This window comes from Vipera ursinii (genome assembly GCF_947247035.1).
Source record: "Vipera ursinii genome assembly, chromosome: 7".
Taxonomy (NCBI): Eukaryota; Metazoa; Chordata; class Lepidosauria; order Squamata; family Viperidae; genus Vipera; species Vipera ursinii.
In genome coordinates, this window is record NC_139521.1 from 8,721,396 (window position 1) to 8,746,683 (window position 25,288).

Here is a 25,288-nt window from a genome sequence, read left to right on the forward strand (position 1 = left end):
AATACACTAAACCAGGGGTCTTCAAACTTGGCCCTTTTATGACTTGTGGACTTCAACTCCCAGAATTCCTCAGCCAGGCACCTTGGCTGAGGAATTCTGGGAGTTGAAATCCACAAGTCATAAAAGGGCCAAGTTTGAAGACCCCTGCACTAAACAGTAAAACGAAAAAAACCACGACCGCAGAAAAGAAAAAAGCTGAAGCCATGTTTTTATTAGGTCAACTTAAAAGTTTATGGAATGGATTACAGATTTCTACCACTGTTAAAACAGCTGTTATACTCACTATAGCTCTGACTATCTAACAAGGACTAGCATGCTAACTATGTACATAAACTGACAATGGAAAAGTGAGTTATTAGAAAATAGGAATTTCTTCTGTAACACAGCAACAAAAGAATAGGCAACACGTGTGAATATCATTCTCCCTCAGATTAACTTCATTCTTGTCCCTTGCTTTCACTATGGCCTAAGAACCATCCCCAGAGGAGAACCCAATTAAAGCCCAGGCAAAGATAACTACACCTGCCCAGGAAGATTGAACACAACGCAGGTCAAACGTATTCTTTTGCTACCTCATTGCTAGTTTTCAGTGAACTGCAGCTCCCAAAACACACTACATGTCCCAGTGGCTAAAGTTTCTTCGTAGGATCAGGCTCTGACTTCAGGATCCTGGCAGATTGAGATTGCAATGCCTCAGCTTTTTAAAGGCTGCTTTATGAAACTCTGGTTTCATTGTCAGATAATTAATTCTCTAGTCAGTTTTAAACTAATGGGCAGATGATGTACCAGTTAAATGGACTTATCAAGTTGCCAGATGAATCCAGATACTTTCTAGAATATGCCTGGGGGAATTCTCCACTACTTTTGCGAGCAAAACTTTCTATGATTGCTATTGTTATTATTTTTTAATATTGTTAATTTACTAAATTTATTATGGCCACCCACTTGAAAAGACTCTCGACGGCTTACAACATCCAAATAGTTAAAATAGTTAAAACGTAACACAGCAAAACATGGCAATCTAGACTAAATTTCCTTTTTTTAAAAAATTAACAAAGATATCGTTGCAATTTTACTTGAAGTATAAAATAACTCTGCACTGAATTAGTTGTAATTAATTTGCTACTCACGTGATCATATCTTCAGGTTCTTTATTGGTCATCTGCACGCTAGTCATACACATTGGCCTCCCAACTTCTTTGTCTAGATGCCTAAGTATGCTATCTAGTGCTCTTCTCACTTGAGGATAGTATATTGACATTCCTGAAAGGATAAGTTCAATATCGTTTGTTTCTTAAATGATTCTTGAATCTTATTAGACACAAGTGAAATCCTGCATACAATACTTTAAACGAAATACAGCGAGTTTTATTTTAAAATGTTTTTAAAGTCACAAATTTAAATTGGGTAGCTGAGCACTCAAATATTGGTTTAAACATTTTAAAATATTTATCCAATTTATTCTGACATTATTAGCATCCCTGAAAACCAGCTGTATTCCTTCCCAGTTTGAAAATTGAAATTGGGGACAGGATGAGAAAGGGGTCCTGCCTCTTTCTTTCTTTCTTTCTTTCTTTCTTTCTTTCTTTCTTTCTTTCTTTCTTTCTTTCTTTCTTTCTTTCTTTCTTTCTTTCTTTGATTTATATACCACCCTTTCCCGAAGGACTCAGGGCGGTTTACAGGGTATTTAAAACAAGAAATACAGAAGTTAAAAACAATTAAAAAATTACATCAATCCCTGAAAAAAGTAAAAACCCCAATTAAATTAAAATTAAAATTCTCAGCCTGGAGAAGCATCTGAAGCATCCCAGATTTAGATAGAAGATCCAGGATTCTACTTGTTACTTACAAGCACAATAAAATTGGATGCAGGGAGTCAGCTACAAAGTCAGAGGGGGGGGGAAAGGAGTAAACCGCACTTCATTCTTTCAAAACTCCTAATGAATTACTAAAACTGCAATTACTACAACCTTCAGATCCACCACCTTCGGCTTGGCTGGCGTTTCCTGGCCTCCTGCCATCAATGAACTGGGGAAGGGAGGGGGGAACAAATGGGCAATAAAAATGTATACCTCAAGGGTGGGAAATTGGGGGGAGGGAGGGGGGGAATGACAGCTGAGGAAGAACAGTGGAATTTCATCAGCCTAAACACCTCAAGTGCTTCCCAAAACATCTTGGGCAGTGCCAGATTGGCTACACATGGATGGACCATGGTGAGAAGGCTGGGGAAAGCAAGGGGTCTCTACTGCAATCAGCACCTCTTAGTAAAAATACCTTTCGCTCCAATCAATTGGAATCGAGAGTTTTACTTCCATAGGGCTGGGGTCCCCAATCCCTGGTCCATGGACTAGCACCGGACCACGGCATGCCAGAAACTGGTCCATGCAAACAAGCAAAGCCCCACCCACAGGATGCAGGAAACCACGCCCTCTCCGCTCCTCAGAAAGACCTCTCTCTGCGGAACCAGTCCTTGGTGCCCAAAAGGTTGGGGGCCTCTGCCCTAGGAGATCAGACTGGGACAGGTCTGACTACAATTCTGAATTTTACAAATCCTGAAGTTTGCCTTTCCTTTCTAACTTCCAGCTATAGTAGATGAGCTGGTTGGCTGGATGGGTTCTATCCCAAATATTAACCACTCTGAGGGTCAGAAAATAACCCAATATTTCATTGATATTCCGAGTTTCTGTATGAATGAGGATGTTAGGGAGAGCCTCCAGCCTTCCTCAAGCTTAGATAAAAGGCAAGATTTCTCACAAAGTTAAAAAAAATACTTATGCAAATGTTCTGTTGGTGCTTAAAATATTTATAGTATATATATATATATATATATATATATATATATATATATATATATATATATATATATATATATATATATATATAGTGTGTGTGTGTGTGTGTGTACGTACGTGTACGTACACACACACACATACACACACACTATTCAAAAACTTTACCTTTGATCTAATTTCAACTGAAGTGAAATTAAAAAATAAGGATATGAAGAACAAAGTCTTTTCTCAGGACTACTTAGTGCTGCTACAAAACATTGTACTATTCAAAATCATAAGCAAGTAATGTGGTTAATTTGATAGTGCTTTAAAAAAACCAGTTACTTCTCTATTATTCCCTATTTTTGATAATAAACACACTATTCCTTCCCCAAGCCATAAATTACTCACCTATAACTTTTGCTTCTTCATCAGTCAGAGTTTTGTTAAGGAAAACTTTCTTTACACGCAGAGTGTTTCCTGATGGAAGTACAACGCCTGTAGTTGGCATAGGTGGCTCTCCATCCTTCTGTTGTAAACTGTCTGCTATCACAAGAAAAACTCTCAGACCTATATTCATTCTCTGCAAAAAATCAAGAGGAACATCATTCAGGGACCAGCAAGGATGCAACATACCACAGGTTAATGTTGTAGAATGAGTGAAGACAGCCTCACTCCATCTCATCTTCATCTGCCATACGCATATTTAGCAGAATGGAGCTTTTGTTTTATATATTAAAAAAAAATCTCCCAAGAAACACAAATGGCATCTCACTTAAATTAAGCACTAAATGACTTTTAAAAATCTGCTTTAAAATAGATCGGTTCTTGTGTTTCTATTTGCTAAATCAGCGGTAGGCAACCTTGGCTCTTTTATGACTCATGGACTTCAACTCCCAGAATTCCTGAGCCAGCATGGGGGGGAACTATGGCCCCTTCATGACTCGTGGACTTCAACTCCCAGAATTCCTGAGCCACCATGGCTCAGCATGGAAACCTCTCCCTTTCCCCTCAGCATGGCTGTCTCAGGAATTCTGGGAGTTGAAGTCCACCAGTCATAAAAGAGCCAAGGTTGCCTACCCCTGGGCTAAATGAATGATAAAATGCTTTAAATGTCATGTTTTTTTTTCCTCAGCCAACCCTACAAGGAGTCATGTATATGTTTAGCAAAAGCTGGTCATGAATACCAACATATCACGATGTAATTTGTGCAACGATGTCAGGACACACTGCATTATTATGGCTAAGTTCCAGAGATGGTGAACTTAGATTGATTTTCGCTTTGTGCAATATTTAAACATCTCTCATGATTTGTCAACTACAATTTATGACTTAGTGTGGGACATGTGACGCCAGACAATTTTAGCTTATTCAACAAGAATGGGAAAAACGTATGGCTTTGGAAACGATACTCAAATCTATCAAAAGGTTTTTCAGACACGTGTGTTTTTGTCCCCCTTTTTGCAGAAAGAAAAAACAGGGATTCTGTTTCGCTTCAGCCAATTCCAAATTCAGAATTTAAAACAAACCTTAATTCAATTGCTAAAACACCAAAATTACAAATGCTAGATTGTTAAGATGGTATGTTTAGTTGGTTCATTATAACTGGGATACTTAGTTCGCCAAGCACAAGGAAGGATTGGTAAAAGGGAACAGAATCCTGTCTTATTTCTCCTCATAAAGAGAGACAGGAGGGGAAAGGAGCTTATCCTCAAACTCAGCATTTTCTTTTTGCTCTAGTTTACCTTTGTGTAATCTCTAAAGAAACCAAAGATGATGAGACACCAGCACAGACAGTAAATAATTGGAATTATTAGATAAAGGTCTAGTACGGGGTAGGCAACCTTGCTCTTTTATGACTCGTGGACTTCAACTCCCAGAATTCCTGAGACAGCCTGGCTCAGCTTGGAAACCTCTCCCTTTTCCCTCAGCGTGGTTGGCTCAGGAATTCCGGGAGTTGACGTCCATGAGTCATAAAGCGGCCTAGGCCAGGGGTAGGCAACCCTTGGCTCTTTTATGACTTGTGGACTTCAACTCCCAGAATTCCTGTGGCAGCATGGCTGAGTTTGGAAACCTCTCCCTTTCCCCTCAGCGTGGGTGGCTGAGGAATTCTGGGAGTTGAAGTCCACGAGTCATAAAAAGAGCCAAGGTTGCCTACCCCTGGTTTAGTATTTGTTTTCCCTTTCTTTTCATCTCTTTTCAGAAGTGTTTTACCAATGCCTGTTTCCTAGGGCAGAAAGATTGACTGGTCCAAAGTCATCTGGCTGGTTTTCTTTCCAAGATGGGATTAGAACTCACAGTCTCCCCGTTTCTAGCCTGAGGCTTTAGCCACTATGTCAAACTAGCTGTAGTATTTCTTAGAAGATCCTCATTACAGCGCATGTGTTTATACTCTTATTAAAAACAAACTGTAAACAATATTTTGATTTCTTATTTTTTTACCTCTGGATTAATAGTGAAGGTTTTCGGGGATTTCCCCACACTGAGAAGATCAAAAATTATTTCTTTCATTGCAAAATCCAAACGTTCCTAGAAAAATAAAATCACAACTACATAAAACTTTTTTTTATAAACCGCAGAACATATGCGAAACCATTTTAGGAAAAATGCTAAACTTGACCTGCATGGTAACTGGCATATCTAGTCAATTTTATTTGTGTGTCTATCCAACTCACTCTCATTTTCCCCATTTATTATGGTAATTGTAAGTTACAATGTAAATTATTTAAAGATAACTTGTACTATCTGTAGGTTGATCAAGGTCCCACAAAAAAAAAGATGTATCTAAATTTAAGATTATTTTAAGCTCAAAATCTTTTCCCCTGCATAGGCAGTTAGCAGCTAACATTTGATAATATTTTACATCACTGGATTTCAAATTGTTGGAACTTTTTTTTTTTTTACCCAGAGGTTTTATTAGAAATTTACCAGTGTAGAAATTAATAGTGGCATACAAACATTTCTAAAAGACAACCGTATTTCTTCACTGATTTCTGTCGTTTGTACTGTATGCACCGCTGGGTGCGTTTAAGGAAGACTGAACAACAAGAATGGATGACATTAATCCAAAATCCTACAAGCAAATTCCAGCTACATAGGGGAATGTAACAACTTCAAAAATCAGAAAGCTATATATACTATTTGTTATGTATGGAACTTAAACTTTACGTCTTCTGTTCATTAACAGAAGTTAATGAATAGTAGTTTGGGTGGATTCCTGGGTTTCAACGTAATATACGTCGCAGCTCTCTTAAAAGGTTAAAAATACGTAACTTAAAAGTTCTTGCAGAGCAGGAGGGTTTAAACAAGGGAATGAGCAAAATTTTGAAACATGTCAGGCGTTATCATATTTGGGCTAAAGCTTTTTTATAAAGAGGATTTACCTGAGCAATGAACTGAATAATTTTTACAAATATGTTTAGAGGCGTGTCTCGGGGGACCACACTGCGAGAGCCTTTTGGAAAAAGTGCCGATACTATGCCCATCAGACGGCTGTACAGGAAAAGATTTAAAAGAGGATATTGAAAAATTCCATTGGCAACGCTACCAAAAGGCAGCAACAGCACTTTTAACATTATTAACATTTTAGTACGTTGAACCAAATGACTTACCTCTGTGTTACAGTGTTGCTTTCACATTTTATTCTAATAACATAAACCCATAGTAATCTATATAGCGATTCCAGTGCAACTCGAGACATTTTCGGGTCTTTATTCTGTTAAAAACATTTTAAAAAAAACACAACAACAACAGTTACTATTTCACATAAGCCTCACTGCAGATAAAATTATTTAGTAGTAGCTCTAAGAACTAAGGCATTCCTAAAATTATACTTCAAGTTCCTGCAATGACAAAACACTGGGCACTCAGATTAATGTAAAAAGACATTAATGTTAGGTAGAAATTGTCTATATTTTTTTTTACTGAACATATGAACCATAGCAACATTTGTAGTTTAAGTGTTGTTTCGGAATGAGCTTTGCAAAACCTGTCCCAGAAATAATCCAATATGATTCCCATCTCATTGCTGTGCTTGTTGCAGGAAAAAACTCTTCCTTCCCAACATATTACGTAGTCGGGAAATCAAACCTATTTCTGTCTTTATATAAAATGAAAATGTGCTTTCTGTGACTAACTTGGAGGAAATATTTAAAGAAAACGCTATCAAATAGCAATAATAACATGCTTAATACCGTGATCAAGGTATCCTTTCTCCACAAATAATACTAACTTTTATAATACTCTTTTTTGGGGGGAGATACATTAAAACAAAACTGCTTGTTTTTCAGAGTCAAATAAAATATACAATGAAACAACAGAAAAACACAAAGCAAAGCCATTTCTTACTTTACTTTACTATGACAGCATATTAACTCACCTGAAGTGTTTCTATTTGTTTTCTGATACTGTTGTTAGATGGGATCTAAATAAAGCAATGCAAGACAGCAAAACATAACAAACATGAGAATGGGAAGCACATGCATGTTAGATGAAAAAATAAAAAGGACAAACAGAAAGCTGTTTACTGGGGCTCCATTCAACAGAAGTAGTTTGACACAGAAAGGCTCCATTTTTATAAGCAATAGCAATAAGCACTTAGACTTATATACCGCTCCACAGTGCTTTACAGCACTCTCTGAGCAATTACAATGTCAGCATATTTCCCCCCCCCCAAAACAATTTGGGTCCTCTTTTTATTGACCTCGGAAAGATAGAAGGCTGAGTCAACCTTGAGCCTGTCAGGATTGAACTCCTGGCAGTGGGCAGAGTTAGCCTGCAATACTGCATTGTAACTACTGCACCACCATCACGGCTACAAGCATGATTTGGACACTATAATACTGTAAGTCAGTATTCTTAATATACTGTATGTTATTTACAATACTTCATAAGTCACTGCTTAGATAGAAACCACACGCAAGAATAGTCTACATCTAAAATTGGATTATTATCAATTAAGATATGACCAGTTTTGAACATTCTAGATGCTGGAATTCCAACATAGAAAACTGATCCCTCTTAAAGACTATCTATAGACTATTTTTATTATTTACTTTTACAATTCTAGAAGCATGCAAAAATAATATTTTCCCCTTTTCCTTACAAAATCTGTTTTTCTTTCTTGGTTTACAAATATTTAAAACTACTTGTATTTCCTTTATGGCCTATGTACACAACTACAATCCTACGCACCTCTCTCTAGGAACAAAACTTCCATACTTTTGTGGGATTAACTTCTGGCAGACATGCCTAGGATTACACTGCTAATTCTCTTTGATCCAAAAGTTGATCCATACACCCACAAAGTTATTATCAATTCACTTAAACCCCACGATAAGAAATGGAATCATATTATCAGGTGCAATCAAATCGAAGTATTGTGAAATTAACTGTATTAGGACAAAGATCCTGCACATTCAATAACTGGAAATTCTGAGTTGCCTATTCACATTTTCCTGCATTGAGGTGAGCAGGTTGATAATTAAAAGGTTTCGACAACCAGCATTCCAAGACATATCTTAAAATTCTAGGATTACTTCTGACACTTTATTTATATAAGCTCTGTATTAGTTTTATTCTGAGTTGTGATAATTTGCTACTTACTGATGTTTCAAAATCATTGAAACAGATTAAGAGAAAATAGTAGGGAAATAGAGTTACGTGGCAAATTTGTTAGCTAATTACAGAATTTGAGCATAATTATGTTTCTATTGTAAAATCTCAGTATCTTGAATATAATGCATAATTTTTCCAAATCTGTTTTTTTACAAAAAACAAAACCCTGTAATATTGCAGGTTTTTAATAAACAATTTTTAATAAACAAATATTGTAATAGCTTTGATTGTTTCTATTGAACAGAGCCACATCATAAAATGTTATGTTGTTAGGGGAACAAAACTATATTAAAATATGTGATACATGCTATATGGTTAAATAAAATCCCCGACAATGGAAGTTTTTATACACTCATTGTCAGCAGTGTGATACTTCTAAATAAGAAAATTAAAAAGATACTTGCACAGCCCTTTATATTTAACACGTAGCAACAGCAGGTAGACAAGAGACAATAAAAGTGGAGATGTTGCAAAAGAGTTGCCATTGTGTAAAGAAATAGTTAAGAGAAAGAATACTATCCTAACACATTCAACTGTTGAATTTTGTTGTTATGCAATTTAAAGCCTAGGTAGTTATTAATTCACACATTAACAGCAATATTTATTAACAAAATCAATCAAGCGCATATGTTATTCAAATGTTACAGTGACAATAATTAAAAAGTGCATTTAGATTTTCCATTAAAATTGATATGACTCCATACCTTATACAGATAGACCAAGGGTCCCCAACCCCCGGTCGGTGGACCAGTATCGGGCTGCGGCAGGCCAGCAACCGGTCCGCACAAACAAGCCAAGCCCCATCCGTGGGATGCAGGCAGCACACAAAACCAGGTACCCTCCAGTCTGTGGAAAAACCTTTCTCCACGGAACCGGTCCCTGGTGCCCAAAATGTTGGGGACCTCTGAGATAGACAACATCATAAACAAGGCCATGGGGCACACTACATTATTGGAATGGTGACCGTTCCACTATCCTATGACTTCCAACGGATATCGCCACAATAACAGAAAGAGAACTCGCAAGAGAAAGCAAGGTTACACCAGAGGTTTCATACAACACGTCATATTCTGCTCCGATCTCTGATGCTTTTATTGCTTTTCCATTTGTTCTTTTTCCCCTCCTTCAGGATTCTGTGCACTTACAGGAGAAAGGGGGATAATCCATTTCGGTAATAGATCATCTACATTAGTGATGAGCAATCTGCATTAACATAAGACTCCTCAGTCCTGTTTTTGTATTTCAGAGTGCTTTTCAGATTATGCCACTGAAGTTCAGTGAAAGCACGATTTATTTTGGAATATGTCATCCTCCCACCCACTTTTTTTTTATAAGATTAAGGGGCTAGGTCAGGGGTAGCTTGGCTCTTTTATGACTGGTGGACTTCAACTCCCAGAATTCCTGAGCCAGCCACGCTGAGGGGAAATGGAGAGGTTTCCAAGCTGAGCCGTGCTGGCTCAGGAATTCTGGGAGTTGAAGTCCATGAGTCATAAAAGAGCCAAGGTCGTCTATCCCTGGGCTAGGTAGTTGATTTAAGATTCTGTAATGTTTAAACATCACTTTTCCGCCATTTTCTTCAATCATGTCTGATACAGTACTTGGAGGCCCAGACTAGTGCCTGCAGTTTTTTTGGCATTTTTTTTTCAGAAGTAGTTTGCCACTGCCTCCTTCCTAGGGCAGAGACATAGTGAGTAGCCCTTGGTACCCAGCTGACTTTGTGCCTATGTCAAGCCTCACACTCTCCCAATTTCTAGCCTGGTGCCATAACTACTGCACCAAACTGTCACTCGTTGGCCCTTAATCTCCCATTAAAATGCAAACAGCTTGATATTTTAGCATCCAACTTGGGGTAATAAATAAATGTAGAAGCAAAAAAAAAAAAAAAAGCAAGGAGGGGCAGCCCCTGGCTGCAAAAACATTGCTGATCTTGTTGGTCGACATCAGAGCTGCACTTCCAAGAAGACTCTTGGATTTAGGAACTGCTCTCTCACAAGCAGCGTCCACTGGAAAGCAATTACCGTATTATAAAGGACTCGTGACCAAGTCCAACCTCCCCAAAAGCAAATTTCAAAATAACTGGAATTCACAATGGTTAAAAGGAGCACAGGGAACATGAAAAATCAACTGAGAAATATGCAGGAATAGGTCAACTCTAGACTTGAAACCGCTTCACATTGCAAGCCTTGCGAATAGGCTTAAAAAGGGGCTCACAGGTTATTGTGAGCGACAAGCGTTGTTATTCTTGCCCTGATAATGGTACCTAATTGCAATCAAACCATTTGTTACCATCTGTAAACAACAAGCTCAGAGAACGCTAAGGACTCTACAGTTCGACCCCGAGCTACACACATTCTCTTCTGTCAGAGCCTTACGTTTATTTTATACGGACCTCATTTTGTGGTTAATCCAGATTGAAAATATTACTTACTAAATCTGACAGAAGCATGAGGAAAAAAGTCCTTACCTTCAAATGAGACAAGCAATTCTGTAGGAAGATATGCCAGTTATTTAAAAAAAACTGCTTCTGACTGACACACAACAAACAGGTGATCAACGGATACAAAGCCTGTGAGAGAGGAATAATTTGTTACAACTTTCAGAGACAAAAAATAGTATGGTTTGGGTTATTAAGCATGGAAACTGTAAACTTGTAAAAAATGATCAACGGACCAGTGAGCTGTAATATATCTAACCTACTGTTGTGCATTCAATGAAATATGGTTAAGCGAAATACAGTTTGATAAATACAAATATATGATTCATTCTTACATTAGCCAGAATCCTGATACATAGGGAGTATAAATGAATCTAAACTATAATGCTCAGCAAACAGCCCCATTTTAAACCAATATGGGAAAAACAGCTTTTCCCTTCAAACAAAACCTAGGTTTGGCACCTAGGAAAAGTTTTCTAGACATTAGTTTACACAACTGAAAATGCTTCCTTCAGTTGTTACGCATACAGAGAACCAGTCCATAATATAAAATAATTGGGCTAAAATTGGATTAAAATACAATAACTTCAGTTGTTTAAAGTATCCTATCAAGAAAAAAGCTTGTAGTTCTCTGTCAAATTTTGACACCCTAAATGGCTGGTGATCCCAGATATTTGCTGTATGACATACTATCAAATTGCACATACTGTGTCTTAGACAAAAAATAATCAACTTAAAATACCAATGAATGCTTCTTTCTTGAGCTCAGCTCAAAAGTTGTCTGATACAGCATCTCCACAAAATTTTTCAGACACGGCACATTCACTTCATTTTTAACAGCCTAGAATCAAAAGAAAGAATCAAAGGTCTACAGTATATCTTCAAGAATAAAGCACGAGGGTCATGCAATACTTTCTCACACATTTAAATCCTGCTAATAAAAGCAATTCACTTATACAACATAACACTTAGTCCAAGTCCAAACACTTTAAAAATTTACTCCGAATACTGCATATAAGCCTTAGTATTACAAGGAAAACCCATAATGGATTTTTTTAAAAAGAAAAATACATATTTGGTTGTAAAAAAAATTAGACTACATTCATCATTATCTGTATGGCAAAGTACACTCAAATACAAAAAAGTGGGTTTTTTAGACCTGCAAATTCCATTTGAGGAGAAAACCTTTGCATATATACCACATACTGTATTTGTGAAATAATAAATTGTACTTACAGCAGCAACAGGGATGAGGATTTCTACAAACAAACCAGCAAGCGAATGCTTTATGTCTTTATCTTTTACCTCCAAAAAATACTGTGCGCATTCCTGAAAGAAAATAGCTGTCAAGTTTCTGCTGTGCACCACATAAATAAATGAATAAATGAAAATAACAGAAAACGAAACCCTATAAATTGTAGTTAAAGTACTAGATTACAGGCAACAAAATAGTCCAGCTTAAACTGGAATGAATTTAGAAACCTTAAAGTAACAGCTCTTCAGTGTTTTTATTCTAGAAACATGTGATTAATCGACCATTTTACACAACTAATAACATCAAATCTGTTTGCATTACCACTCTTTTGCATTTTAGTATTTAATGACTATGGGCCTCACAGTTTAAGGATTGATATTATAGTATAGTTAAGCCATGCTGTGTTTTGCTCATGTGTAACTGACAGATTGGACGCCAAATTGTGATTTTAATATAGATTTTATCTGTTTATTATTTTATTCTAGAATTTTTAATTGGATATTCCTCGAGTGTTTTTAACTTGTTCTGGTTTCTAGTCTTTATTTTTTTTTTTTTAATTTTAATTCCATTTATGTCCCGCCCTTCTCTGAAGACTCAAGGCGGCTTACAAGCTTAGCAGTAACCTTCATTCTATGTATATGCCTGCTTATTAGGGCTTTCACACACCCCCCAAGCGGCATTATTACAAAGTCAGCTTAATTGCCCCCAACAATCTGGGTCCTCATTTTACCTACCTTGGAAGGATGGAAGGCTGAGTCAACCTTGAGCCTGGTGGGACTCGAACCTACACTTTGACTGTTAATAAACTTGACTCATCTATATACATAAGCTGAAGCTAACGGAGATACGAACAATTTTTTTCCTATGCAAAATTCCAGGTTTTTTAAAATACTGCACTTTTGCTAACATTTGTGACGATCCAAATGCCATTTTTTTTTGCTAATATTTGTGATGAACCAAATGATGACCGTGTTCAACTTTGTGATACTCAATTACACATATTAAGGCATATTTTTTCAAGTCTTGAAGACCACTGCAAAATTGATATTTTGAAGCCACAGAAAAAATATTCAAAACAAAGATTTGGTGTTTTTTTTAAAAAAAAAAAAAGTATCCAGAATTGGTACTGATTATGCTCCTGCAATGCCATATTCAAAAACAATATTTCAGGAAAAAAAAATCTTATATGATTTTAGCATGCAAAATGTCATACAAGCCAAATGGTGGCTTCCAAAATTTTACCTAGAGATGTATGAGACGGCCTCAATGCTACTATCAAAGTAGTTAGTTATATGATAAGGAAATAATTATACTTCAGCTTGTTGACTTTCCTTTCTGACGATTAAGTAGAGTGGATCACAAAATTCTTCTTTTATTCCATACTGATTTCAATTGTTGACAAAGATCAAGACGTTGGGACAAATAGCTGAAGAAAGAAGCTGTCCCTTTTTTGGAATATCCCTGAGAAGAGCAAGTGCGTGAAACTTTCAAACCTTAGGGATCACCTGCTGCCGGCGACAACTTCCCTCTGCCCTGTGCGTTCCCACAGAGAGGGCCTCCTCAGGGTGCCACCGGTCAGAGAATGTCGCCTGGTGGCCCCCAGGGGGAGGGCCTTCTCTGTGGGCGCGCCGGAATTGTGGAACAGTTTGCCGGTTGAGCTCCGGATGGCGCCCGACCTTCGCTCCTTCCGGCACGATCTGAAGACTTATTTGTTCGAACAAGCCGGCCTGGCCTGATGGGGGATGGGGTTTGGATTTTATTGTTGTTTTAAATGTATTTTAATGTATTGTTAACTTGGGCATCTTGTTTAATTCCTTTTTAATTTTTGTATTTTGTATTTTTATATGTTTGCCCTGTTCACCGCCCTGAGTCCTTCGGGAGAAGGGCGGTATACAAATAAAATTATTTATTTATTTATTTATAAACTGATGGCTTTTTCATTATTTTTGCTCTTTATGATGTAATTGAACAATTAATACCCAATCTCTAGCTATGGATACATGCATTCAGGAAATACTTCCCAGAATTCGTGAGTAAAATTCTATTTGGAAACTTACGAGAAACCAAGAGGATTTTTTTTTAAAGTCAACCTATCCACACATTCCCAGAGGATTACACAGTTAACTCTGAATTTAGAGTTCTCCACAGAGAGTCTTTCTTTTCCCCTAACTTATTTCCTGTAAAGGATGTTAATGTATAACCCACTGCAACTAGTAATCTAATTGTAGCGGGTTATACATTAACATTCTTTACAGGAAATAAATAATATGTAAACCACTACATAATTTGAATTTTATTTTAGATGTTTTGGGGATTAGAATTCAAGAATTCCTACTAGCCAACGGCTTTGTGCTGATCGTCAGGTAGGGTGAAAGTAACTTTTCCAACTTAGGTTTAATCTGCTGGTTTTCTTTTAACTTTTTAAACGGTGAAGAAATTTCAACTATCAAGCACATTACACCTCCATCCCACGAGTTGCACTGGTTATCAGAATGTTTCTGTGTTCAATTCAAGATGACAGTATAATTTATAACGTCCTTCACAGCATGGGACTGGGTTATTCGAGGGACCGCTGTCCCCTGATCTCATTAGATACAGCAGGAGACACGTATTCTGGATCCTATCTGCTGAAGAGTGCCATCTAGTGGGGCCTAGGAAGACAGAATTTTCTCTATTATCCTTCTGGAGATCCGACTGGCTCCCATCCTACTGACTTTCCATAAGGCCTAAAGCAGGGGTCCCCAACCCCCGGTCCATGGACCGGTACCGGGCCGCGGCATACCAACAACCGATCTGCACAAATAAGCAAAACCTCATCTGTGGGGTGCAGGTAGCACACAAAACCACACACTCTCCGGTCAGTGGAAAACCTTTTCTTCCCCGGAACCGGTCCCCGGTGCCCAAATGGTTGGAGACCTCTGGCCTAAAGTCTTGGTTTTGGCGTTGGGCTTGGGTTATATGGGTGCGCGGTAGAATCTGTATTGTGGTTCTGCTGATTGCTCTTGATCTTGGTCATTTTCAGTTACTGATTTTTTTATTGATTTTTTTAAAAAATTTATTATGTTTTTAAGATTAGTTTGTATTTATGTATGTTCTTTTTTTGTTTTTGTTGTTTTTTGTAGAATTTTAATTGCTATGAACTGCCCAGAGTCGTGTGTCTGAAACAGGCGGCTATATATGGCGAGATGGGTGGCATATAAATTTAATAAATAAAACATACACTGAAATAAATAAATGCACAGAGAAAGGAATTTATCCCAACTCAGCCAATAATAAACATAGCAATTACCAGTCCAGATGAAATTACTTCAGCTTTTTACGCTAAGATAAATAAACCTTCTTGCCATATACACAGTGCCTTTTTCTTCCATCTGTATTATAATGCAATGTAATTATCATTAATTAAGTTAGAAGCACGTCTGAGATGTTACATAGTTTTAAACGTGGCAGTCATAATTTTTCCAATTGGTGAAGCAGGACATTAATAAGATTTCCAGTATTCTCTCTATTCCTACCCACCTTGATTACGCCTAAATTTCACACAGGTCCTCCTCTTTTACACTCAAAGTCTCACACCATTATAATAATTTTCTATCTTTACATATATATAGCTATACTTATGTATCTTTACAGCTAATTTTCATTCCTGACTCCTTAAAGACTCCATTCTTGCATATTTGTACTAAAAGATCTGCATTATGCCACTTCTCTTACTACTCCTCTCACACATACTGTATAACTCCCAGCTCAACTTGCAATTCCTATGCTTAACTAAGTTACAATTAAACCTAAGAATAATATCATTTGATTATATGCCATCAAGTCATATCGGCACTTTGCAACCACACAGATTTTTTCCAGGATGTTCTGTTTCCAACTTGGTCCTTTAAAGCTTTCCAATGGTACCCTCATTGCCACTGTAACTGCGTCCATCCATCTTCTTGATGGTTGCCTTCTTCTCTTTCTTTCTGCCTTGCTCATCATAACAGGCTTCTCCCGAGAGCTAGATTTACATATGTGGTGGTCAAAATATGATAATATTGTCCTAAGCCAGTGATGGCAAAACTATGGCACGAATGCCAGAGGCGGCACTCAGAGCCCTGTCTGTTGGCACGCGTGCCACCGCCGTCAGCAGCAGGTCCATCAGGCTGCCACTGCCGCCCGGAGCAGGAGCCCCATCCAGCACAAAGGAGGCGAATTGGCCGATTACATTCTCGAGTAGAGGTGGCAGAGTAGAGGTCACCAATCATTGTCGATTGGTGGGCTGGAAGAAAAGCGAGGGGCTGCAAATGGGGTGGGGCTAGTGCCTGCGTGATACTAACTAGCCCCTCCCTGTTCTTGTGTGGTGCAACGCCTTGTATCTGCACCCCGTGGCGGTGGCCATTTTTGTGCCTTGCAGCCCATTTTTGCAACCCTGGTTTTTGCATGCCAAAGCAGCACTCAGAGACCCTTCCCTGCCCCCCCCCAAGGGCACCACAATGCTGATGCGGCTCTGGCACTTTGCGATAAATTAGTGGGGTTTGGGTTGCGTTTTTGGCACTCGGTCTCTAAAAGGTTTGCCATCACTGTCCTAAACATTCATGGCTTGAATAAAGATGCTAGGTTAATTTGTTCAACTGAATTCCTTTTTTTGGCTACCCCACAGTATTAAGATTTCCCCTCCCCCCCAACAGCATAGTTCAAAAGAATCAGAACTACTTCTATCCTGCTTCTTCAAAGTCCAACTTTCCTTCAAACAGAATGTCACATACTTAAACATTTCCATGGTCTTTTATCTGTGTCCACTTTACTATCCTTTATTTCTTTTTCTACTTAATTTTAAGGAAATATATAGCAACAACCTGCACTCATGTATTCTGTAAAGTATAAACTAATGAAGGATCCTTATCTATGATAGAAGGAAATAGCTTACCTGCATGAACTGAAATGATGCTTCAAAATCTTCCACAGGATACATTTTTACTCTGAAAAACTTCATCCCCATAATTAAGCTGATGATACTTTGTACCACATGAGGACTCTGTTCTTTTTGCCTCAGTTCCTTTAATTCTGTAACAAATTTTTTTCTAACAGCTTGAAACCTAAGTCAAAAAGAGGCAGATAGCAAGGTTTTCAAAAAGAATGGATAAAACGATTTCCCGTAAACAGTAAAATAATTGCACCCATTTTTTAAAAAAGACATTTACAACCGTACAGACAATACTGGGCCATATTAGATCACATTAGGATATATGAGAAAGTCAGTTTGACTTTTAACAGTGATGTCACCAACAACCATTCTTGTGTGTTTGAGATAGGAAAGAAAAAACATTTTAAAAGAAAATACTCAAAGTGAATGCACTCATTAAGAGAGATACTTGCAACACAATTTATCTCTGTGACAACCGATCACTAGATGATATTAATAGTTAACTAAATAATTATTTGTTATGCTAAAAAAGCACATTACCTATGATCACTAAGCATTTACAGTTATACATAAACATGTGGCAAAGAAGACATTTTTGACTGTTGAAAAAGAAGTCGCTTACTTTGATTGGGCAAGAACCCCTATCACTTCTGCATATAAATCTGCAATGATATGGACATTTCCAGTGTTGGTCCCTGAATACCTACAATGAAAAGAAAATGTACAAAAGAAAAACCACACGTTTTGATATTAGGATACAACTAAGACAATGCTGCACATACAGGCAGACCTCAACTTACAGCCACAACTGGGACTTGTATTTCCACTGTCACTTGCTGTGGTTGTGTATGTCGAATCAGACTCGATTTTACAATTTTTATGATGATTGTTAAGCAAATCACAAGGGCATTAAACAAAAGGCTGGGGGCCACTGCTGTAACAGATCTAGGGAATCAATGCCACACCTACACAGGCACCCTGACAGCCCTTTCTCACAGAACTTTCAGATCATTTGTTCTCTGCTCCTGACAGCTACCAGAACCTGAAACAATCATCCATATTGCCCTTTTAATTCACAATGGTGCAAAAATCCCTGTTGTACCAATATTTGTACCAAATGTTGCACTAATCCTATAGCAACAAGCCCAAGAATCGTGCGATCATTGCAGAGAGGAAATGTCCTACACATCTAGGCAGAATTTTAAATGTTGATAATGTCGACTCGTTTAATTTTACTGTATCCATTCAGAGCTATTTATTTTACTATCACACCATTTTAGATATTCTTAAATCAGCATTTTAATACGGATGCTATTATTTTGCAATATAGAATGGGAAGGGGGTGCTTGCATGTTCTTTCTCATGGGATCCAAGCCCTTGGCAGGCCTCAATTTTATACAATTTCTTTAGGAATACATGTAGACAAACTCAACAGGATGGGTACCCGTTAAATCATGAAGGTGTTGTTTAGCAAAAATAATAATAATATATAAATAAAACTTAGGCTAGCTTTTTATTAACAAGATAAACTCAAAAAAAAAACCCATCTGCGTTAGCGCAACTTCCCTGAGATACTGGAATTGTCACTACTCACTCAAAAGTCAGAAATATTTAAATATATTTGGTTTCCTAAATATACTTACCCTTCCTTGTGTTTAAAGTGCTTGAAAGCCAAATTTAGAACTTCATGAACTAAGGGGTCAGGCACTGGATGAACAGGTATCTGTAATAGAGAGGGCATGTACTCCTTATCCTTATGGCTTAAGACATTTTGCTGGAATGTGGATTGTCACTGTTACTGGATAAACATATGTGCAAATAAACAGAAGGGCGTGTTTTTATTTGGGTATCTGAATAAATTAAACGACATGCTACAATTCTGAACCCTCCTTTTCCCACAGAAATAGTTTATTTCATTTTAACAGAACTATACTTTGGAGTGCACAGTTAAGAAAATGAGACTAGCATGTCACAGTTTAGCGTTCCATCTCTAAGCAGAATACAAAGACATTCAGCTGTTTTTTCTGTAATTAAAAAAATAGCTTATATATAGCAGAAATTCAAGAACTTACCTGTTTCAGAACTTCTACTAAAACTAAGCAAAAAATAAAATCTACGGCTAAGTCCCTTCGTTCAAGTAGGTAATCTCTCTCGCGCTGCTGCTCATCTCTAAAAGAAAAAATATATATATTTGACATTAAGACAAGCTACTTTCTCAAAACAGAAATACATGTAACTTTTTGTGTACATGCATACAGTCAAAAAAGTTACACAATATCTTTCTACACCAATGCCCATCTTTATCCTTGAATTCCATACTGCCCTTACAATCTGACAGCAGCAAAAAGAATTAAAAATAGGAAAAAATATCTATTAGGAAATTTAAGTCCAAACACCCAACTGATCATTAATGCTCAAAGCAACAGTCAGGAACTGCTGCTATATTTAACCAAACAAGGAATTACAGTAGACAGTTTGCTAATTGCTTTTGAGTATCTTGAGTTTAAAGCTACTTACATTTTCCTGCTTGTGGCTATAATCAAATAATTGATCAGCTCTGACTAGCCATTAGCACGTGCTGCTTTATTGTTTTTAGAAAATTTACAATCTTCTTTGAATTATTTTTCCCCCAAACAAATTATTTTTGCCATCTTCTGCCATTTTAAGTTACAGGCTATAACGGCCTGGTCTCGCATGGTGAACCTTGTATTCACAGCGTCACATTTATTAATTCCTTAAAGCTATGTTTCAATATTTGACCAGCCATAAGTATTATCTAAAAAGGGACGCGGTGGCTCAGTGGGTTAGGACGCTGAGCTTGTCGATCAGAAGGTCGGCAGTTTGGCGGGTCGAATCCCGAGTGCCACGTAACAGAGCGAGCGCCTGTTGCTCGTCCCAGCTTCTGCCAACCTAGCAGTTCGAAAGCACGTAAAAATGCAAGTAGAAAAATAGGGACCACCACGGTGGGAAGGTAACAGCGTTCCGTGCGCCTTTGGCGTCTAGTCATGCCGGCCACATGACCACGGAGACGTCCTCGGACAAGCGCTGGCTCTTCGGCTTTGAAATGGCTAGTCGGAAACGACTAGCACGCATGTGCGGGGGAAACTTTACCTTTACCTTTAAGTATTATCTGTTATTTAAGTTTATCCAGTTGTGAAGTTGGAGACTAACCTATAGGAAAGCATGGACTGGGGTTGAGTTTAAAGTTGACAGATGACAAGCCTAATATGTTTAGACCATGTTAAAGCAGACATATATGAAAAGTCTAATTAGTCTTGGAATATGTCATTAGAGGGTGCAATTATCCACAGGTGTTTATCACTACAATGACTCACCCTTTAGACTTTGTGCTGGACCGAGGCCTGTATTCATAGGATTCATCTTCAGTTCCATTTTGGCGTTTGTACCAGTCAAACAAGGTGCGTAATAAGGAGGGAAGACAGTGCTCTGCTACTGAGCTCATAGAGCTTATCAACTGTCAAGATAAAATATTAAGGGTTTCTATAAAGTTATTGATCTATATAATATCTTTTCGAGAATCTTCTTAAGATATTTGTGGGTGGATGTACAAACTGTAGCGCAGCTGAAACACCCTGGCATCATCTGACGTTTTCATGCTGCGGTAAAAAAAAAATCTCAACACATATTTATTCAAACATAAACACCCAGCTTTGTACTAAAAATTATACTAGTTCTGCATTCTCAAAACTCTGCACTGTGATCCTTAATAGATAAAAGAATTTGTATGACATATCGCGTGATATTTTTTAAAATAAAAAATAATAATCTTTCTTTTTTCTTTTTAGGACAGCGACTCATTTCTCATTCCACATTTCTTTTTGATGGGTGTAACAGCAACTGTAGAAAAACGTGATTCACACAATATGGCGCTGCCACCCAACAGAAACATTTCCATTCTGAAGGACTCGACATTTAAAATAGTGAAACACGCTGACTTTACGATCGTATAATCTTCTACACGGGTATTCTCGATGCTATTAACATATAAAGAACGGTTGCAGCAATTGGGTATGTCTAATTTAATGAAGAGAAGGACTAGGGGTGACATGATTACAGTGTTCCAATATCCAAGGGGCTGCACCAAAGAAGAGGGAGTCAAGCTATTCTCCAAAGTGCCTGAAGGCAGGACAAGAAGCAACGGATGGAAACTAGTCAAAGAGAGAAGCAACCTAGAACAAAGGAGAAATTTCCTGACAGTGAGAACAATTAACCAGTGGAACAACCTGCCTCCAGAAGTGGTAAATGCTCCAACACTGGAAGTTTTTAAGAAGAGACTGGACAGCCATTTGTCTGAAATGGTATAGGGTTTCCTGCCTGAGCAGGGGGTTGGACTAGATGACCTCCAAGGTCCCTTCCAACTAACCTTCTTCTTACTACTACTACTACTACTACTACTACTACTACTACTACTGCTAGAGCGGTTTGTGCAGGTGCCAAGAGATATAAAAATATTTCTCAGAAAAGCCATAATTTATAGGTCTTATAAATTATAGAATATAAAATGCTTTATTGATGGTTTATAATGTAGAATTCTTTATATGTGATTTAAAGAATCCTTGCATCTAACCAAGAAAAGAAACCACGTGGAAAAATACCATGTACAAATGTCCTGAGTTTCATTAGCCATACCCAATGCAATTTTTTTTAAAAAAAACTGTGGCTTCTTTCAAGAATTCTCATGATCTCCCAACAGATTCACAATCCACAATTTGACATTATAGGTTAACATGTTTTCCTATTGGTGGTTAACATTTAGGCAGTGATAGAATCCCAAACTTGATATAAGAAGATATAAGAAATTTTATGTACCCCTAACCATTTTCTCCAATAAACAATTGAATCAGTACAATGTTTTTGACCAATGTGTTTAAGTGGGTTCTCTTTATCTAGTTACATGACTTGTGTGGAGAACGGATCATATTTTCGGTAATACTTGTGCAGAAATACTGAAAATTCTAAAAGGTCCACAAACCTTTAAGCACTACTGTATCTTTGATGCAATTAAACACTTCTGAACTAAGAAAAAAAATTCTGAAATGTTTCAAATATAAAATATCGCAGAAACCTGCTTTTAGCCAACTTGTGCAACAAAATCTGTCAACCAGCTTACAGTCCCTAGGAAATGTACACAGTAGATTTCTATGGCCTCAGCTACTTAAGCACCCTATCAAATACAGGGTTTTAAGTTTTGTAAAGTAATTTTACCAACCTGATCAAACTGAAGATCTTCACCTCTCTGAAGAGATCTAGACAAGAGTTTTTCCTAAAATAGGAATAATAAAGCATTGAGTTACACATAATGCAGTATTATACGTGTACCCAATATAATTCAAACTGATCTCTTTTCTTCTAGATTTAATTTTTGAAATATAGTTCTACGTTATATTGAAATGCATTTACTACATACCACATAAATCTTTAATTAATGGTGTTGCTAAGAATGTTTATACATGCATGCTTACCCATCTTATTTCGCAAGTCAAAAATAGATAGAATACCACCAAATTTCAACAAAAAAGTCTAGTTCATATTATGAAGGAATATTTAATAAAAATATATGATTAAATTGATTTAATTAATCCAAGAGTACAAATAAATTTCAAAAAATTCAATCCAATTATAATGTAATTTATTTATTTAGCGTAAGGCTGGTCACACACAGAATTAAAAGCACTTCGTATTTACAAGTTAGAACAGTTAAAACAATTTTTTTTAAAAAAAGAAGCAATTATAAAACCTAAGAGGAAAACAGAAATAACATTTAATTTAATTATATTTAATTATAATGTAACAATACTGATCAGATTAAAAATTTGTATTATGATCCATTAGAAAACCAGGAGTGGAAAACGGTGGGGAAAAATTAAAATTAACACATTATATGTACGAAAAATCGTACGCTGCCATCTTGAAACACCCAATAGCTCTTTGCTTTGTACTAATGTCTACTATCATTTTCATTCCATCCAACTCAATTTAGCAGTTCCACAAGTATTTTTTAATTTAACTTTTGTCCCTTTCCCATTAAAAAAGTGAGAAAACTCTTGCTGAAGCAAAAAATAAAAATAAAAACTGAACTTCAACTAATCTTGATAACTGATCTAACAAGTTACACTGTACCAATGTTATATTCAATATCATATTCAATGTTATTAAAAGCTGTTCAGATCCTATAAGAAACAACTACCAACAGTATATTTCTATTAAAATAGCCTTAACTGCCAACATTTAAATCTAGTTAATTCATGTCAGCTAAAAATATCTGGATTTAAGGTATACTCAAATTGTACTAATATAAAGGGAATTTTGTGAGCTTAAATGGACTCCAGAAGATGGTAGAGGACAGGAAGGCCTGGAGGAACGTTGTCCATGGGGTCGCGATGGGTCAGACACGACTTCGCAGCTAACAACAACAGAGGGAATTTTAATCAGATACAAAATAAGTCTGCTCTTGGCTAATATAGTTCTATTTTCAAGTTTTATAATTTGTAAAATCTCTTAAGTACTTCCCTTTGCTTATACTAAGTATTTTTATGTTAACACCCTTGTAACTCTGATCTTACAAGAAATTAGCTACTCGGAATGAGAAAGGAAAGGAGAGGAAATTAACATTTCCTTGTGCTTCATTGCATATTACAGCTTTTCACTGGGTTTTTTTTCTTCCAAATTAAGATTAAGTAATTTAAGGGGGGGGGGGAGAACCTGAAAGAAGGCTGCAAACAGAACTCACCAAAGGTTCAGCCATTACAACTTCAATTTTCTTTTCAGCTTGAATAGCAAACTCAGTAAAGAGGCTCTTGATGACATATTCACCAGGTTTGACATCCGGATCAATGGTAATATTAGACATGATGACACTTCTCTTTTCCCAGGTAGAACTGATGGTGGGAGAAATTCTGTGCTTAGCAGTGCTTCTGGCTTGTGCTGATGCTAGAGGAATAGAAAGAAACGTGGATCATTAATAATGAAGCCAATCAAAAGGTATCAGCATTTCTTACAAACAACCAGAATATTTTAGGAGGTTAGAAATTAAGGAAAGCCTCTAGGAGGAGAGGAGAAAGTTCTCAGTTGGTTCCCAACTGAAGCGTAAGAAAAATGTATACAATGAAGGATAAGAATCACTGGGACCATAGGTGACTAAAACAAAGTTACTGGGGATAAACAGAGGCAGTTTGGGCTCTCTTTGCAGTACTTATTGTGCTATCAATAGACACAGTACAAACAGAAAAGCAATTGAAAACTATCGAGGCTGTTAGGGATTATCTAACTATATTTCTCTGGGGCGTTCCATCATTGCAGGATTGGTCAGCCATTTGTCTGGAATGGTAGAGGATCTCCTGCTTGAGTAGGGGGTTGGACTAGAAGAGGGGTCCCCCAACCTTTTGGGCACCAGGGGCCAGTTCCGTGGAGAAAGATTTTTCCACGGACAGCAGAGTACGTGGTTTTGTGTTGCTGCCTGCATCCCACAATGGGGTTTGCTTGTTTGTGTGGACCGGTTGGTGGCATGCTGTGGCCCGGTACCGGTCCACAGACAGGAGGTTGGGGACCCCTGGACTGTTATTCCGTATTCTGTAACTAATAATTGTTTTTTTTTTCCTTTTGGGAAGTGATAGTCAAAGAAACAAAGTAAGCCTTGGTGGAGCAGTGGGCTAATGCCTCCTTAAGTAACACCAGCTGCCTGCAATTAGTGCAGGTTCGAGTCCCACCAGGCTCAAGGTTGACTCAGCCTTCCATCCTTGCGAGGTAGGTAAAATGAGGACCCAGATTGTTGGGGGCAATTAAGCTGACTTTGTAATAATGCCGCTTGGAGGGGGGGGCGAAAGGCCTAATAAGAAGGCATATACATAGAATGAAGGCTATTGCTAAGCACATTGATTTGTGCTTCTTAGATTGTAAGCCGCCCTGAGTCTTCGGAGAAGGGCGGGATATAAGTGGGATTAAAATAAAAATATTTTTAAAAAATGTCTTAGTAGTTGTTATTTATTTATTTGGCTTATATCCAGTGCAATCTCAGCAGCTGCTACAGAATATAACAAATATGTAAAACATACACAGCATAGGTAAAAGATGCCATAAAACGCGAATATATTTTTTTAAAAAAATCAAATGAAGACAAAAACAAAGAAATGTAATACAGCAGAGTTCTTAAATTAGGAGAACCCCTTCCGAAATGGCTCAATTTTCAGAATCTTTCTGGAAATCAAAGGAAGACGTCAGGTCGATCTCCAGTGTGGGGGGGAATATAAAGCATCGGCATCAAAACAGAAAAGCTGCATCTTCAA

At 37.4% G+C, this 25,288-nt stretch overlaps 1 protein-coding gene across 4 annotated transcripts in view; it reads right to left on the reverse strand.

Annotated features, from left to right (window-relative positions):
* Positions 1-25,288, reverse strand: part of FRYL (FRY like transcription coactivator) — a 142,790-nt gene that overhangs the window by 82,253 nt on the left and 35,249 nt on the right. For 3 of the 4 annotated variants that reach the window (XR_014493084.1, XM_083367889.1, XM_083367888.1), the window contains exons 2-17: positions 23,737-23,936; positions 22,216-22,269; positions 20,321-20,460; positions 19,058-19,154; positions 18,629-18,708; positions 17,608-17,688; positions 16,989-17,157; positions 12,058-12,150; positions 11,564-11,662; positions 10,852-10,953; positions 7,150-7,194; positions 6,383-6,486; positions 6,155-6,263; positions 5,214-5,300; positions 3,183-3,354; positions 1,131-1,263 (exon numbers count right to left, since the gene is read on the reverse strand). Coding sequence is in view for 3 of the 4 variants with exons in the window: in XM_083367889.1 (XP_083224015.1) it covers positions 1,131-1,263; positions 3,183-3,354; positions 5,214-5,300; positions 6,155-6,263; positions 6,383-6,486; positions 7,150-7,194; positions 10,852-10,953; positions 11,564-11,662; positions 12,058-12,150; positions 16,989-17,157; positions 17,608-17,688; positions 18,629-18,708; positions 19,058-19,154; positions 20,321-20,460; positions 22,216-22,269; positions 23,737-23,936 (1,765 nt within the window). In the remaining variant the exon portion in view is untranslated. The remainder of the gene's footprint in view (positions 1-1,130; positions 1,264-3,182; positions 3,355-5,213; positions 5,301-6,154; positions 6,264-6,382; positions 6,487-7,149; positions 7,195-10,851; positions 10,954-11,563; positions 11,663-12,057; positions 12,151-16,988; positions 17,158-17,607; positions 17,689-18,628; positions 18,709-19,057; positions 19,155-20,320; positions 20,461-22,215; positions 22,270-23,736; positions 23,937-25,288) is intronic. The other variant, XM_083367890.1, reaches the window with a different exon arrangement.